This window comes from Tasmannia lanceolata, unplaced genomic scaffold (genome assembly GCF_043159265.1).
Source record: "Tasmannia lanceolata isolate RefF3 unplaced genomic scaffold, GAP_Taslan_0.1 ptg000020l, whole genome shotgun sequence".
Taxonomy (NCBI): Eukaryota; Viridiplantae; Streptophyta; class Magnoliopsida; order Canellales; family Winteraceae; genus Tasmannia; species Tasmannia lanceolata.
Window position 1 is genome coordinate 15,132,454 of NW_027518697.1, and position 15,806 is coordinate 15,148,259.

A 15,806-nucleotide genomic window follows, 5' to 3' on the forward strand; every position below is an offset into this window, starting at 1 on the left:
ATATCGGCGCTCTCCACCATGCTTCTGTCTTTTTCACTGTCACATGTTTCTTGCCCTTTGTGCATCAATTTTGAAATTAATGACCATTTACTAAGCTTTTTCTTTGGCGTTGGTTCATACATTATGGCCAAGATGGATTGCAAGATGTAAATAGTGATTGCTCTTACTTCTTTTAAGACTCCAACCACCATTAATAAATGCTGGTCTTGATCTAAGAGTGGAGGGAAGGTGAATTTACTGCCCATACACTTCAATGATTCAAGTTGCTTTGCAATTTCCTTTTTCACCTTCTTTCTTTAGCAAATGTATGCTCCAATTATGCCTTCGACATTTGAACTTCTACGAAGAGCCGAATTAAGGTCTACCACTTGTCCCTTCATCTGAATTAGAATGTCCCTTGTGATGCCACACATGTCTAATAATCTAACTGATCCATCCAACATTTCCTCCATCCATTTCTCTTGTTGATGGGTGAAGAGGACTTGTTGAGTGAGGGGAAGTTGAAGAAGATCCTCGACGCAATTGTACAAGTCCTTGAGACCACTCAAACCAATGCAAATCGTGGACGATGATTTTGGTAATGTCTCCCAAGTCTTTAGCTTTTCGATCTCTTCTTGGACTTTGGACACAAAGAGATGGGATCGGGTGGGCATGCTAATGGAGAGAACATGGCAAGGTTTTTCAGGCATTGGAGAAGAGAAAAACATATTTTCTTTCTTATCAGACAGACCCTTTTCTAGATTGAAGAAAGGAAGATGAGGATATGTTGTTCTAGCTCTTTGGCTCTTCTCTTATAGCAGCAGCTATAGAGAAGATGAAGAGACAAGGAGAATCTTGGCCTCCTTATGTCTATATAATCAGGCATGCGGGTCTACCTTAGTATATGGATATCTTGTAACCCCGTTTGGTTGCCGGAATTTTTTTGGTTCTTTGGATTTTTGTGGAACAAAAAACTTCCCAGGAGATTGGTGGGAAAAAAAACTCCCTGCGAGTATCCTGGTAAAATAAAAATCCCATATTTGGTTGACCAGACTATGGTGGGAAAAAAAAATTCTTTGTTTGGTTGCTTGAACTGTTGGGAAGAAAAAAAATTCTTCTACAAGCTTATTTTTGGTTCCTGGGAGTTTTTTTTTCCTTCCTGGGGTTTCATGCAGGGTTATTTTGGTTCCTGGAATTATTTTGGGCCCACCAACCAAACGTGGGTTTCCTGTGGAAATTCCACAAAAGTCCCAAGAATCAAAAAAATTCCGGTAACCCATTAAAACTGGCATTTGGCAATTTAAGCTTTGAACTAGACTTGTATTCCATATTAATTTTTCAAAGCATGTATGAACTTCATTCAATTGTGAAGAGTATGCTGGCAGAGTTGGTGGTCTGTTGAGAAGACATGGAGGCATTTGCCACTCGTGCATCTTAACTTGTTTCTTATAATTTTAGGTAAGCTAGGCTGGCACATGTAGTACATGCCAATATGATCTTTGACCATTCAATTTTTTTTGTTAGAAAAGGCCAAGGGATAGACCCAAATTTTACTAAACAATGAAGAAAACCACAAGGACAAAACCCGTTCTCGCCTCGAAACAGACAACCTCAACAACTGAAAAGGCTGAAGAAATTCTAGCAAAAAACTAGCAATTAGAATCCCAAGTGATCCAGAGACAACCTATCATTAAGAAGACTAATAAATTTTCGAGGGGGTTTGATCTGATCATTAGAAAAATCCTAGCAACTTGACCATTGATTTGATGGGCCTATGTGGTTGGGTTTCTTCCCTCAAAAGTCTCCCATCTAATAACATAAATTTTAGAAGTGACAATGAATAATTATGAAAAGTCCGACGAATAGTCACATTCAGAGGGTAAAATCCATCCAAACACAATGCTCGGGCTCTTCCAATTGGTTTGCTTTATGGGATACAACACATCCATGTTGGTGCTTAGTGGATTAATGGTCTGGAACACGTACATGTGTGAGTTTGCACTGGATTAGAATCATTAAATACCGAGACAAGAAAAGAAGTACTATGTAATGTTAAATATACCTCACATGAGGGGAACAACATAATATTCTTGTCTCCTCCGGGATGACTTTGCATATATTCCCAGCTATTTGAATTCGATTTTTCTTGGATCTTAGTGTGATCTTTCACTATTTTCGATATTGGTCGCTTTGAGTTGGAGTACATTTTTTATGATACCCTTGACTAAGCTTGTTGTGGGTGATAGCAGTATTGAGACAACATTCCTTCTTGATCTTGCTATCCTCGGCGAAGAAATTCGACTGCAGCTTATCTATCTCAATTAGGCCATACAGGCCATGATTCAACCATTTTATCACAAAGTAACACAAACTTCTTTCTAGTTAGTCAAAGAATGACTAAGAATGACATTTTTTTTTTCTAATGAGTCAAAGTATGGCAATCTTTCTAGTGAGTTATACATCGTTAGAAAGTGTCTCACATGTCCCAATTCTTCAAAGAGAACATAAATTTCAATCAACATTTTCATGCTTTTTCTCGATATACAAAAAATTTATAAAAAAGATTAAAGAAATAAAGTGAAAAATCTCCATGATTATGAAAAGTTAATCCAAGACAAATTCCACCAATCATTAGCCTATCCTTGTAATATTTATTCATAATTAGACCATAAAATTGCAAAAGCGCATATAGTTGAATATTTGGATTTATATTGAAATAATGTCATACATTACAAGTTACAACCATTTACAAACATTGATGTTTGGAAATTGAAGCCCATCAGAAAATCCTTTAAAATGTGGATTCCAATGATGGGGTCGAGGGTTAGAAGGGGCTGACAACATCTCTAGTGGGTGAAGATGTTGAGGAGATTGACTCTGGTTTGAATTAAGCTCCTAAACAAACACTCCAATCCATCTCCAAGACCTTTGATTCTGAGGTCCAACTCCTTCAACCTTTTCTGTGAATTTTGTGCCATCTCCATCTTACTATCTTTGCTTGAAATGTATGTCAAGAGGGCAAAGAGTGCACCATCTTTAGTCTCCACGTCACTCTTATCCTCTTCTTCTCCCTCACATGTTACTTTCCCCTTGTCCATCAGTTTTGAAACCAACAACCATTTACTTGGCCTTTGCTTTGTCTTTGGTGCATAAATGAAATAGAATATGGATTGAAAGATTGAAATGGTGATCTCCCTTACTTGTTTTAACAGCCTAACCACCATTGACAAATGCAGGTCTTGATCAGAGAGAGAAGAGAACTTGCATTTATCATTCATACTCTTCACTGATTCAAGACGCTTTCCAAGTTCCTTCTTCACCTTCTTCATAGAGGAAATGTATACTTTGACCTTGCTTTCACAGCCCAACTCTGCGCCTCTTCTTCGACGAAGAGTCCACTGAATTTCTTCCCCATTTTCCTTCATTCACAACAAATTATCCCTCATGGCGCCACATATGTCCAACAATCTAAGTGACCCATCCAGGACCTCCTCTACACATTTCCCTAGTTGATGGTGGGAAAGTACTTTTTGGGTGAATGGCAATTGAAGAAGATCATTAACACAGTCATATAGATCCTTGAGGCCACCTAAACCAATGCAAATCTTCTCAATTGTCAAATAAGACATTGGCGACATTTCCCATGTCTTTAGATTGTTGATCTCTTCTTCAACATTGAATGTAAAGGGATGGGACTTGGAGGGCATGATAATGGAGCGAACATGGTAAGGTTTTTCAGGCATTTCAGGTGAAGAAAACACCTTTGCTCACTAACGAGAAAGACCCTCTTCTAGCTTGAAGAAATGAAGATAATGGTGATATGTTGTTCTAGCTCTTTGAATCTTCTTATATAGAAAAAGCTGTAGGGAAGACAAAGAGACAAGCAGAATCTTGTCCCTCTCATGTCTGTTATCAAGCATGTGTTGTCAATGTGGGTCTTCCTTTTTATAAGGTGATCTTGTGAGGTGTGACCCCTCTGCCAACAAACTTTATTGCTATCTATTTCTTTACTCCCAAGAGATTAGAGCCAGGCATGAAAATCATGTTCATATGATTTTTTCAGGCCCCATAATCTTTTGAATTTGTTTATTTGGGAGTTAATGGTTCATGGTTCCTTAGGTGGAGACAAGCCATGAAAGAAAAAGTTTTGGTGTTGGCAATTGCATTTTTAAACTATTTGAAATCTGTTTAGTACTTATATTGCCTTTATTGAGTTGTTTATAAAGAGAGGGTTTAGACAGTGTGATAGAGTGTGGAGGAGACATGGATCCATATGCCACTTGTGTGTTCTAATAATTTAGATGAAAAACAGTCCCCGTGCGTCTGCACGGCTGGAACATGTGACGTGATCCATACCATTCATCAAGAAATCAGCAACAAGAACAGTTAGAGCCACAAAAACAACTCACATCGGATAATCCTAGCTATCTAATTGAATACACTTGAAGATTTTGGAACGCGGTATATGAATGTGGAGTTCCAAAATTTTCTTAAGGATTTGTCAGTGGCAAGGCTTCTGATAGCATCAAACAAATCAGAATGAATAGTATTACAATTTCCAACAGGTTAGATAGAAGGAAGCAAAATACCAATCTTTCCTGAAGAACTATCAGATTTGAAACTAAAGACACCATCTTTTCCCTTCTCTGTTTTGGGTTGTTGCCTTGTTTTTTCCCCTTTTTTCTTGGTAAATTTCAGCTTACATAGCAAAAAATAACAGAATCTGCCTCTGTATTTCAGCCTGAGGCTTGATTTGTGTCGACTTGATTGCTTCTTATCTCTTCTTTTCCTGTCTCGGTTTTGCGTTGTTGCCATTTTTTCCTTCTGAATAATAAATTTCTGATTAGCCTGCAAAAAATAGCAGGATGGCAGTCTATCTAATGACCAATATCAAATGAATGGTTCTCACTTTCGCTATTTCTTCAATGCGGTCAAAGCTTATTTTAACTCAATATTTTGATCATTCATGTTTTTTCTGAGTCTATGAAAATTTCTTTGTAGAAAGAGAGACAGAAAAGTCCCCATGATTAGGAAAAGCTAATGAAATGACCAAAGAAAAGTACCACCATGTAAAAAACCTAATTCTTCGTGCTAGACCATGAGTAAAGTTGTATTATGGATAGTCTATTTCCTCCATGAATGAATTGTAGACTAACTGAGAGGAGCAATGTCGAACATAGATTCCATCATTCATTAAAGAGTATAATCAAACATTATATTCATTTGTTCGTATTATAGATCAATCCTCTGCAACATCAATGCATAATTAGACAATAAATTTCAGAAATATTTAGACCATCTGGATTTGTATTGGAATTGTATACTATACATTGATATTCATGTATAAACATCGATGTTTCGCAACTGAAACCCATCAGAAAATCCTTCATAATTCAGACATCAAATGATGGGATCGACAAGTAGAAAAAGGTTAACAGGATGTCTAGTGGCTGAGGATGTTGAGGAAACTAACTCTGGTTTGAATTAAGTGCCTAAACATGCACTCTAATCCAGCTTCCAAACCTTCAACTCTAACCTCCAAATCCTTCAACCTTTTTTGTGCATTTTTCACCATCTCCATCTCTCCATCTTTGCTCGAAATGCGCCGAGAGAGTAGAAAGAGTGCAACATCGACATTCTCCACCTCGCTCTTATCCTCTTGCCTCTCCTCACATGAAACTTTTGCCTTGTTCATCAGTTTGGAAACCACTGACCATTTACTCTGCTTTCTATTAGGCCTCGACGCAGACATGAAGAACAACATGGATTTAAATATGGAGATTGTAATTACCTTTACTTCTATTAGAACTCTAACAACCGTTGCGAAATGCTGGTCCTGATCTAATAGAGTAGAGGATACATATTTTTTATCCATACGCTTCAATAATTCAATGTGTTTTCCAATTTCCTTCTTCGCCTTCTTTCTAGAGAAAATGTAAGCATCAACTTTGCTTTTGATGCTCGAATCTCCGCCTCTTCTTCTACGGATAGCCAATTGAAGGTCTTTCACGCATTCCTTCATATGCAACAAAAGATCCCTTGTGGTTCCACACAAGTCCAACAATCTAAGGGATCCATCCAACACTTTCTCTGCCCATTTCTCTTGTTCATGGTGGATGAGGACTTGTTGGGTGAGTGGTAATTGAAGAAGATCCTCAATGCAACAGTACAAATCCTTTAGTCCACCTAAACCAATGCAAATTTTATCTGCTTTCAAAGTAGTCCTCCCTGATGCTGATAAATTCACCCAAGTCTTTAGCTTTGTGATTTCTTCTTCAACTTTGGACACAAGAGGATGGGACCTTGAAGGCATGCTAATGGAACGAATATGGCTAGGCCCTTGAGGCAATGCAGAAGAGAAAACCATTTTAGTTTCTTAAGAGAAAGACCCTTTACGAGTTTGAAGAAAGGATGAAGATGATGTATTGCTCTAGCTATTTGGGTCCTCTTATAGAAACAGATACAAAGAAAAGATGAAGAGATAAGGAGGATCTTGTCTTCCTCATGTCTGTGTAATCAGAGCTTGTGATGTGGATGTGGGTCCTTCTTTGTATAATGTGATCTTGTAAGTTGTAACCATCTGCCAACAAGTTCCATTTCTTACTTCTTTGTTTACACCAAGAAGATCAGAGCTGGTCATGGCATATCACAGACACATGATTTTTTTCAGGCACCATATCTTCTTTGTTTTTTAATTTGGAGGGTAATGCTTCTGATATTCAAAATTATTTGCAGGAGGTACAACACACGAGTGGCAGATGCCTAATTTGTCTCCTCTGCACAGCACCATCACTGCTACCATACTCTTTATATTAATGCATTTTCCAACCAGAAAAAGTCTTCCAGGGTTCTGTTGATTACAAGAACAAGAGATATTAAACCAAGAAAAATATAGTGGTTGTTGCTTGAGTCCGGCCAAATGTAGTGGTGGTTGCATGATTCCAGCCAAATGCTTTTGAGATTGCTTGGCTATCGAGTGCTGCTTGCTAGTGCATACCCTAGTAGGCAGGGGTGAAGGCACATATAGGTCCTGGCTCCGCCCCTGCTAGCAGGTATTCCTTTCTAGTCAATGGGTGACCGGGTCCCCTAAGGAGGTTTAGCCTTTGGCACTGTCCTGTAGTAACTTCTTTGAGATTAAACAATAAAGATTACTACTTGCCTCTTTGTGCTTCTTGTGTGTGTGTGTGTGTGTGTTTGTGAACTTAGCTTTCTTGTTGTGCTTGCCTTGTAGGTTTAAGCCCAACAACCTCAAGTGCCTCACAGTTTGAATGTTTTTAAGATGAAAAATTTCCCTGCTTTCAAGGAAAATTGCAAATATACCAGACTTGGTATTTTTCCATGCAACATTGTTTTCTATGGAATTTTTTTTTCATAATTTTTTCCCTAGATCCAAACAGTGTTTGGATGTACTTAATATAGAATTAGAAGGAAAGGAATACAGATTCCCATTTCTGTACTTTCCTTTTACTCTTGGTTTGAGAATAAAGTCAGACAGTAAAAAAAGGTTTGTATCTGGAAAATTCACAGCTGAAAAGGACTATCATGAGAATAGTTTGGGAAAGTATCCAGAATAGGGCATTTTTTTTATCCTTTTTATGGTGATAGTATCTCTAATCCAGTACACTTGGCACGTTTGTTAGTGAATACACCCTAACATTCAAATTTGAAAGAAAGATCACATGTTGATTGCAAAAGGATCAAGTTCAAAATTTGAAAGAAAGATCACATGTTGATTGGAAGAGCAGTTACAAAATGGTTGCTCAACAACTATTAGGCCAAACCAAAGTGTATAAATAAAGGAGGAGAAGAATTTCAAGCTCTCTCCGAACATCAACATACACCTTGTATCTTTTTCTTTTATCTAGAAGTAATTTGGAACTTTGTTCACTTCTCTTACCTTTATTCTTTCTGCAATTCAATTGTGTACACTAAATACATCAATTGACATTGCCTCAAAGAAGGTATTCTTTGGTCATGTTCTTTGGTGAATTTCTTTTCTCTTTGCACTAAATGAATTGTCAAGTGTCTTTTGATTGTAGTTCGCACACTACTCGAATTCATGGTGTATCTTCACTAGTTGGATAGGCGTTCAAAAATCTTTGGCCGAAGTATAGTTTCTCTATTATATGAGTATATGATTTTTGCACCAACAATAAGTAATATTAGTTGTCAATCTAGTGCATGTTGTTGTAGATGGGCCGTGATCCAAAAACCTCACCACTTGTGATAATCCTCAGCTAGATAGAAAATGAATAGGGAAAAGCACTTTTAGGATAGAAAATGGACATTACGGGGCTGTTTGATTGCTGCAGAATCTAACCTTTAATGACCTTGTTCCTGATTTCCTCTTGTTATGGATAGCTTGTACTGAATTAGTTTTATCTTTTGTTTGTCAACTTTATCTTATTTCATAGAATTACTTGATGGAGCATCTTATATTCGAATGAAGAGCGCCAATATTCCAAGATACTCTTCATTATAATTTCATTCATCTATGTCTACGCCAATATACCAAAATACTCTTCATTATAATTTCATTCATCTATGTCTATTCCTGTTACGTGACTACTTGGGTCCCACTCAGTTTGGTTGGGATAGGTGTCTTAGATATAAGGATTATCTAGATTGGTTTGGTAGGAGTTTTAGAGAAAGCGGTAAAGGGGACTGATACTTCCCTCGATCAAGAGACTGATCTTCCCTCAAAGAAGATCAATCACGTTACAAACCGATTAGGGTTCGTAACAAGTGGTATCAGTGCTAGGCTTGGATGATCTAACGATCGGACGGTTGGAAGCTAAGGCGCGTTCTCTTGCTGTGGGACAAAGAGAGAATGATCAAGGAGATGCAGGAGATGTTTTCTGCTATGAACACTCAGTTTGACGAGATGATGGCTACACATACGGCCAGGAGGCTAGGTTTGACAAGATGGAGGCTATACGTACGCACGGCCAGGATGAATATTCCAATAACCAAAACCATAATGGTGGAGGTAAGTTTATGACCCCTCTGGAACGGGTGTTTTAGGTTCAATGAATTCATATCCTTCCAAGATCAAAGAAGAAAAAGAGAAAATGTCAAAAAAGAAAGGCATTTATCAGCTTGTCAATTCGAAAAAGGTCATTGCCGAAAAATCTACTGTTTGGCTCAAATTAGTCAATGCCATCGAAATGATCTTCATCCAAAATCATCCGTGCATCAATATCCCAATCATTAAAAAAAACACAACGAAGGAACTTCAATGAACCACACGATGAGATTGATTTGAAAAGGGAGTTGCTTCAACCCTTGATGATGATATACAAAATGATGATTAATTGCAAGACGAAGAGAAGAAGAAAAGGCTCGAGAAGGAAAAAGAAAATGAAAAGAGAAAAGATTTCAAAAAGTCTTGCGCAAGATCACATTTTTCACCAACTAGCGAGCTCCTAATCTCCAACCTTGAGGACAAGGTTGATTTTAAGGGGGGTGGAATGTTATGTGGCAACTTGGGTCCTACTTAGTAAGAATAAATCAATTTATACTTTGTGGTAAGTTGTTTGGTTGGGATATGTGTCTTAGAGATAAGGATTATCTAGATTGGTTTGGTAGGAGTTTTAGAGTCGTCTTTCAAGAAGGAATGAATAACTTATTCTAGAAATTGTGTCGTTGAGCACAAAGGAAAATGAGGATTGATCCTTCCCTCGGAGTGGATCAAGAGGATGATCTTCCCTCAACGAAGATCAATCACGTTACAAACCGATTCCAGTTTGTAACAATTCCCAAGGGAATTTTTTCTCAAGATTAAAAAACTCTGCTCAAAACGACTAATAACGTTTTATTTTCTTTGTTTTTTTTTGTTTGGTTGACGATTCTCCTCGGCAGGAAATCATAATGATCGCCTCATATCCCTTAGGATCCTTAATTTTTGAAGTGATTTTTGGATCTACTTTCTGGGTCTGGGTTACGTCCCATTTTGCCATGCGTACCTAAGTAGGGGCATATTTTTATCATAAAAATGTTCAGTAAATTGTTTTGATAAGTGGCGCAATGAGGACTATTAGGAAGCTCTATGACATTCGTGTATCTTACTACCAGCTCTTGGAAGGGAAAAGTAGAAGAAGTTTCATTGTTTTCATGGGGAAGTGATATATTCGCCCCCTTTACTTTCCCGAACGACCCCCTTGTTGTCATAAATACACTAAAGGTAGGGATGGACATGGTTCCGGTTCGAACCAGGGAGCCGAACCGAGCCGAACCGGCACATTTGGTTCGGTTCGGTTCCAGCTATATATGGTTCGGTTCCGGTTCGGAAAATCTGGAACCGGTTGAAATTCTGTTCGGTTCTGAGTTTGGGATCCCGGAACTGAGAATCGACCCTACTTAGGCATTTGATAAAATCATCCCTCCCCCTTTTAATTCACCCCTCTTTAACGTGTTCCTTTGCCTTTAAAATTTTAATTCACCCCCTGTTACCGATTTGCTTCGACTTTAAGTCGTAAAAAGTTAAAAACAAACAAAAATTACAATCGTAAATTTTTTTTAAAAAAAAGAAACCCTAGCTTTCCACTCTCGCCGCCTCCTTCTCTCCAACCTCGCAACCTGCAACTTGCCTTCATCTTCTCCGATTTTAAGTGAAAAACTAGGTATGCTCTGCTTTTATTCAAGGTCAATGGGTTTAATCTTCTTCAAGTTCTTTTCTAGTTGCATGCCCATATGAGAAATTGAGGGTTTTAAGATTTTCAATATGCATGGCTCTCTGTGAGGGGTTGACATGGTTTTTCAAAGAAGAAAAGGTGAATATGTCGTGAGATTTTTGTGTTCTGTGAATTTCAGAGGCTATTTTCTCATTGGGTTTTTTCTTTTCTGTTCTTTTCTTGCATTTTTCATCATATGTTGTGCTTTTATTCAAGGTTGGGTAAACCCAAAACCGAACCGATTATATATGGTTCTGGTTCGGTTCAGTTATGGTTCCAATTTTAGGGAACTAATTATATATGGTTCGGTTCTGAGTATGCCCCAAAACCGAACCGAACCGAACCATGTCCACCCCTAACTAAAGGGGTGGCCCGAAGAAGAAAAGGGGGAGAATATAACACTTCCCTTTCATGGTGACAAACAAGGGGGCCCACCCACTTGATGTGAGCTCTCCTGCTGCATGTGGGTGGGTCTGCTTTCCACCACCAATCAAGGGAAGAATTACGTGACTAGGATTCCGCAATCTCCGCTGCCGATCGTTGATCTGAACCGTTCACTTGATAGCCATTGCTTTGGATCTTTTACAGCCCCAAAATCACGCCCATCAGCCAATCCCAACATCCAATCATGTATAATTTCTTCCTTGATTGGACGTTAGATTTACGTGATTGCTGTGAATTTTGTGCCATAAGAGATCCAAACCGATCAATTGAACGGTTTGGATCAAATAATAGTGGGACCTACTCTGACTTATTGGTGGAGTACAATGTGGCCCATCTGACTGGATGATCGTAACCATTCATATGTTTGTCCCAACTATAGATATTAAAAAAAAAAAAAAAAAAAATCTCCGTGGGACACGATCCTAACCCTTTGATTTGTGGAGGTTTCTGTGACATCATTTCTTTTTACTTTTGATCCATCTATTTTACAACGGGACCACCCAATGAATGGTTTAGATCATCCAAAGGCGTGGGGCCCACTATACCCCACTTCTTCCTAAGGACAAACATAATTTCTGTCAATTCTCAAATGCCCATGAAATTCCTCGGAAAGTTCCACTGATCTCTTTGGTCCCCAAGAAGAAAACCGTATATAACTACGCAAGGGAAGTGACCCCTTTTCTTTCCTTGGGCCACCACCTGTAGTGCAGGAGGTGGTCTGGGGGAAGAAAAAGAGCCGAATATATACTCTAGAGTGGAGTCTTTTCCGTCGACTCCAAGTCCAAAAGGAGGCATCATCTTCATTACATTGTTCTTGAACGCGCATCTGCTTGACTTGCTGATTCTTTTCTACTAAAATTGATGGGACAAAAGACTAAACAACATTCTCTAGAAGAAAAAAACAAAAGGACTCCGGACTTTTTGTACATGTCTACATGCGGCCTAAGTGCCTAACCGTATTATTTTCTCTTTGGATTTTATTGAAAACTGATATTCGTATAGTTGACTGGACAGAAATTTCCTATAAAAGTTTTTTCTTTCCAAACTTTTCCACAAAATTCCTCTAATTCAAAGAGGTCCTTAGAACCCTAATAATATGTAAGAGAATTTTTTTGGGGGGTTGTTCACGTTGGGGATGGCAAGCTGGTGTTTGCTTTAACCTTGATTAGGATTATCCTTTGTTCACTTCAAATATTGTTCTTGGATAAAATATTACTATAAGAAAATCTTTTTTTTTTTTGTTCAATAGGTTCCCACTTCCTGGTTGAAGAACAACCCTCTACCATTGAGCTAGAGGCTCAATCCCTACTATAACAAAACTTTTGAATAGTATCTCATCCATAGAGATTCGCGCATTGGTTCGATGAGATTTACTGTAGAATGAAGGGTGCCCACATTTCCTTTAGACATGTAAAATGATTGGCTAACGGGGAGGGCGATAGGTTAGCGATGGCTGGAGTTCAAACAGCTATCAAAGGATAGTAAAGTTCCCAAAAAGCTTTTAGAAGTCATTTAAAAAAGAAAAGACAAGCTGGGTTTGTGCAATTATTAAAACATGGTAGTGCCAATATCAGGAACCTATTTTAAGATAAACTTACCCAAGCAAGATAGCCAATCCCCAAACAGCATATCCAATGATTTCTATCCCTGTGGTTAGGTGCCCCTTGGGACAACACATGTCCATGGTTTTCTGGCCCCGCGTGGTGGTAGATGGGATTATCACCGCAAGTCTGGTCTATCATGGTGCGTCCCATCCATGGTTTTGCCAGGAAGAATTGAGCCATTGATCATTGTCACCATGGTCCATTAGATCCAAGGTTTTGATCATCAAACAACTGTGTCATGTGTACAATGGCGCATGTTAAACCAAATAATTTCCATAAGCACCATCCTCACCATTAATGGTGGATCAAAATAAAGAAAATAAGGGATTAAAATACCAGAGCCCTCACTTATTATCTATTCCTATGCAGACATGAAATTAAAAATAAGGGAATCAAGGTCTTGGTCTTGGTCTTGGTCTTGGTCTTTTTCCTATCTTTTTTATAAAGTTTTTTATTTCATCGCCCTAATTTTATCACGAATTTCAAAATCTTTTGTGTTATATTTTTTTTGTTTCTTTTCCTATTTTTGTCCCGGTCAAATCAACCCAGCCCAATTTCAAAAATCGGATTAGACAGGTTGGGTTAGGGTAGACCCTCTTGGCCGGCGACTCGAGTTGGGTACTTAGAGAATGCCCTTAAGAAGCTCCCTGGCTGGGGCACATCTTGCTTCCTGTCACTGTCATCTACATTTGTAAGATATGTAATAGTCAAAGGAAATGTTAAGGTAATTAATAGTTAAAGCAAAATTTTTAGAGATTTTGCTAGGCAATTTCACACAAAGCCAATTCGCGGCTTACTTTTGGAAGAGAGAATTAAATGAATAAGACAAATCTACTAAAAAGTGAGCCTGTGTGGCTGTCCTCTCCTTCAAAAGTAAGCCCCGAAATGGTTTCCTGCAGAATTCCATTTTTTTTTCAAAGTACTGTGGGGCCCACTTCAAAGGATGATCTAAACTATTAATTTGTTTGATCACACCTGCTGTAAATAGGTTGTACCCGTAAATCATCTCCTTGGGACGATCTTAACCCTTCAATCTGTAGAGGGACTTCAAAACCTCTATAGATTGGAGGGTTAGGGTCATCCTATAGAGATGATTTATGGGGGTACAGTCTATTTACGGTGTGACCCAACAAATGAACGGTTTGGATCACCTTATGAAGCTCCATTGTACTTTTTCTAAAATTTTCTAAAAGGGAAATGATATCAGAACAACCATGTTTTGATATTTGCACTAACTTTTGTTATTTAAACAGCTGTCAAAGGTTATTACAGTTCCCAAAACACTCTCACAAGTCAATTAAAAAAAGAAAAGACAAGCTAGGCTTGTGTAATTACTAAAACATGGGTGTGCTGTATCATTTCCCTCTAAAAAAATACTCGACTTCACGCCCACACAGCATATAAAATCTCTTTTAAAGAAGAGCACTCTTTGCATGCAAGGACAAGTACATTCTAATCAGTGTTTCCCCATAATTCCTTCTGATACAACGAAAGAAACCAAAATAATTTAAAACGAACTAAGAGTTAAAATATGAGTCGATAGACAACAGCCGGTGGTCGACAAAAGAATTTGGTCATCCATCCAGACAGTCCATTAGAAGGACTGAAGAAGGGTCCAAGTCAGACCCAAGAATTCTCCTTTTTTCGGCATTTTCACACTCCTAGGTTTTACCCTTGAAAATTAATTCCTTTTTTTTAAAGAGAAACAAAGGAGGAAATGCTGGCGAAAAAGGGCGGAAATATCATTTTTCGGCTAAGAAACTTATTCATTAGAAATCTTATGTCATGGTCACATAAGTGAACAAAAGCCCATTGAAAATATTTGAAGTCTTTCCCCTTATGTCATATTTTCCATCCTCACTTCACCCTATCTCTCCATTCAAAGCTCTTTTATTAGTCATGAAGTGCTTAAAAGTTAGAGGCACAACTCAGGGCCGGGTTCGGTCGGGTTGAGGCCAACACTAACCCAACCCGATTGCATTCCCTCAACTCTAACCCAACCCAACTTGAGCCTCGGGTAAAGGATGGTCAACCCTACTCCAACCCACCTCTAAATCTTTAAACCCTAACCCAACTCGTCTAACCCATTTGTTTTTTCCAAATCTCGTTGGGTTGAGTTGGGTTAGCCTCTGGTGAAAATAGAAAATATAAAATATAACCCTAAGACTTTGAAAATCACAATAGAATTAGAGGACAGAGGTCATGTTGGGTATGTTGGAAAGATAATCCGTGAAGTGGTTGAGAAGAAGATAAGAAGATGCTTCAAGGCGCGTAAACACTCTCCTTAAGACGATATTCGCCCCCACTAGTAGTGTGCAAAGGGGACCACGAACTCGCTTCCAAGATACAATGAAGCCCGGTTCCAAACTGATTGCTTGACGACGTTCTACACTGAACGGAATCAAGCCTGAATCACCTTTGAATTTTTCAAGTAATTGAGACCCAAGTGTTCTATTTCTGCATAAAACAGAATACTTGCAGAGAACTTCTAAAACAATAAAAACAGAAACTTTGTAGAGGTTTGGAGAGAGAGAATTGTGTTGAAAATAACAATTTTGGGTATGCCAAAGTAGAAAATCCGAATTACGTATAGAATGAGTATTTTCTATTGTTTTGTGCGCCTAATAAAGCGCCACTATGCGCCTTATAGCTCATTGCCCATGCCGCAAGCACGTGTGCGAACTGTGCGTTGCACCGTCCTACGGTTCAACCCATGGCTAAGACTCATTGTGCACCATAACAAAGAAGAGTAAAGCTTTATAAACCCAACTTTTTCTTTCTTATGAATCGGTACGGGATTATATTTTTCACACTACTTTTGCACTATTCTCTTTCTCTTGCAAAAAACAACTATTTCCAAAGCAAAGTTTTTCCTTTTCCAAAACACATTTAGAAACATTTTTCAAACACTATCTTTTGACCAAAAAATAAGATTTTGAAAATCAAAATCTAACAGGGTAGCCATACGCCTCAACCCTAACCCAAACCAAAATTAAATCGGATTGGCTTTTTCCAATCCTAACCCAACCGGAGCCGCGGGTTCGGGTTGATCCCCACCCATGTTGCACCCCTATTAATAAAAGTAATAAAGAGAGGGTGGACATAC

The 15,806-nt window shown here is 38.4% G+C and overlaps 3 protein-coding genes across 3 annotated transcripts; all 3 read right to left on the reverse strand.

Moving 5' to 3' along the window:
- Positions 1-296: 296 nt before the first annotated feature.
- Positions 297-689, reverse strand: LOC143853797 (uncharacterized). The gene has a single exon (XM_077363528.1). It carries the CDS (start codon positions 687-689, stop codon positions 297-299), a length of 393 nt encoding a protein of 130 aa, XP_077219643.1.
- Positions 690-2,825: 2,136 nt separating this feature from the next.
- On the reverse strand, positions 2,826-3,592 carry LOC143853871 (uncharacterized). The gene has a single exon (XM_077363574.1). The coding sequence runs from the start codon at positions 3,402-3,404 to the stop codon at positions 2,826-2,828; it is 579 nt and encodes a 192-aa protein (XP_077219689.1). The 5' UTR covers positions 3,405-3,592.
- A 1,830-nt stretch (positions 3,593-5,422) lies between these two features.
- Positions 5,423-6,346, reverse strand: LOC143853798 (uncharacterized). The gene has a single exon (XM_077363529.1). The coding sequence runs from the start codon at positions 6,344-6,346 to the stop codon at positions 5,423-5,425; it is 924 nt and encodes a 307-aa protein (XP_077219644.1).
- Between the last annotated feature and the right edge of the window lie 9,460 nt (positions 6,347-15,806).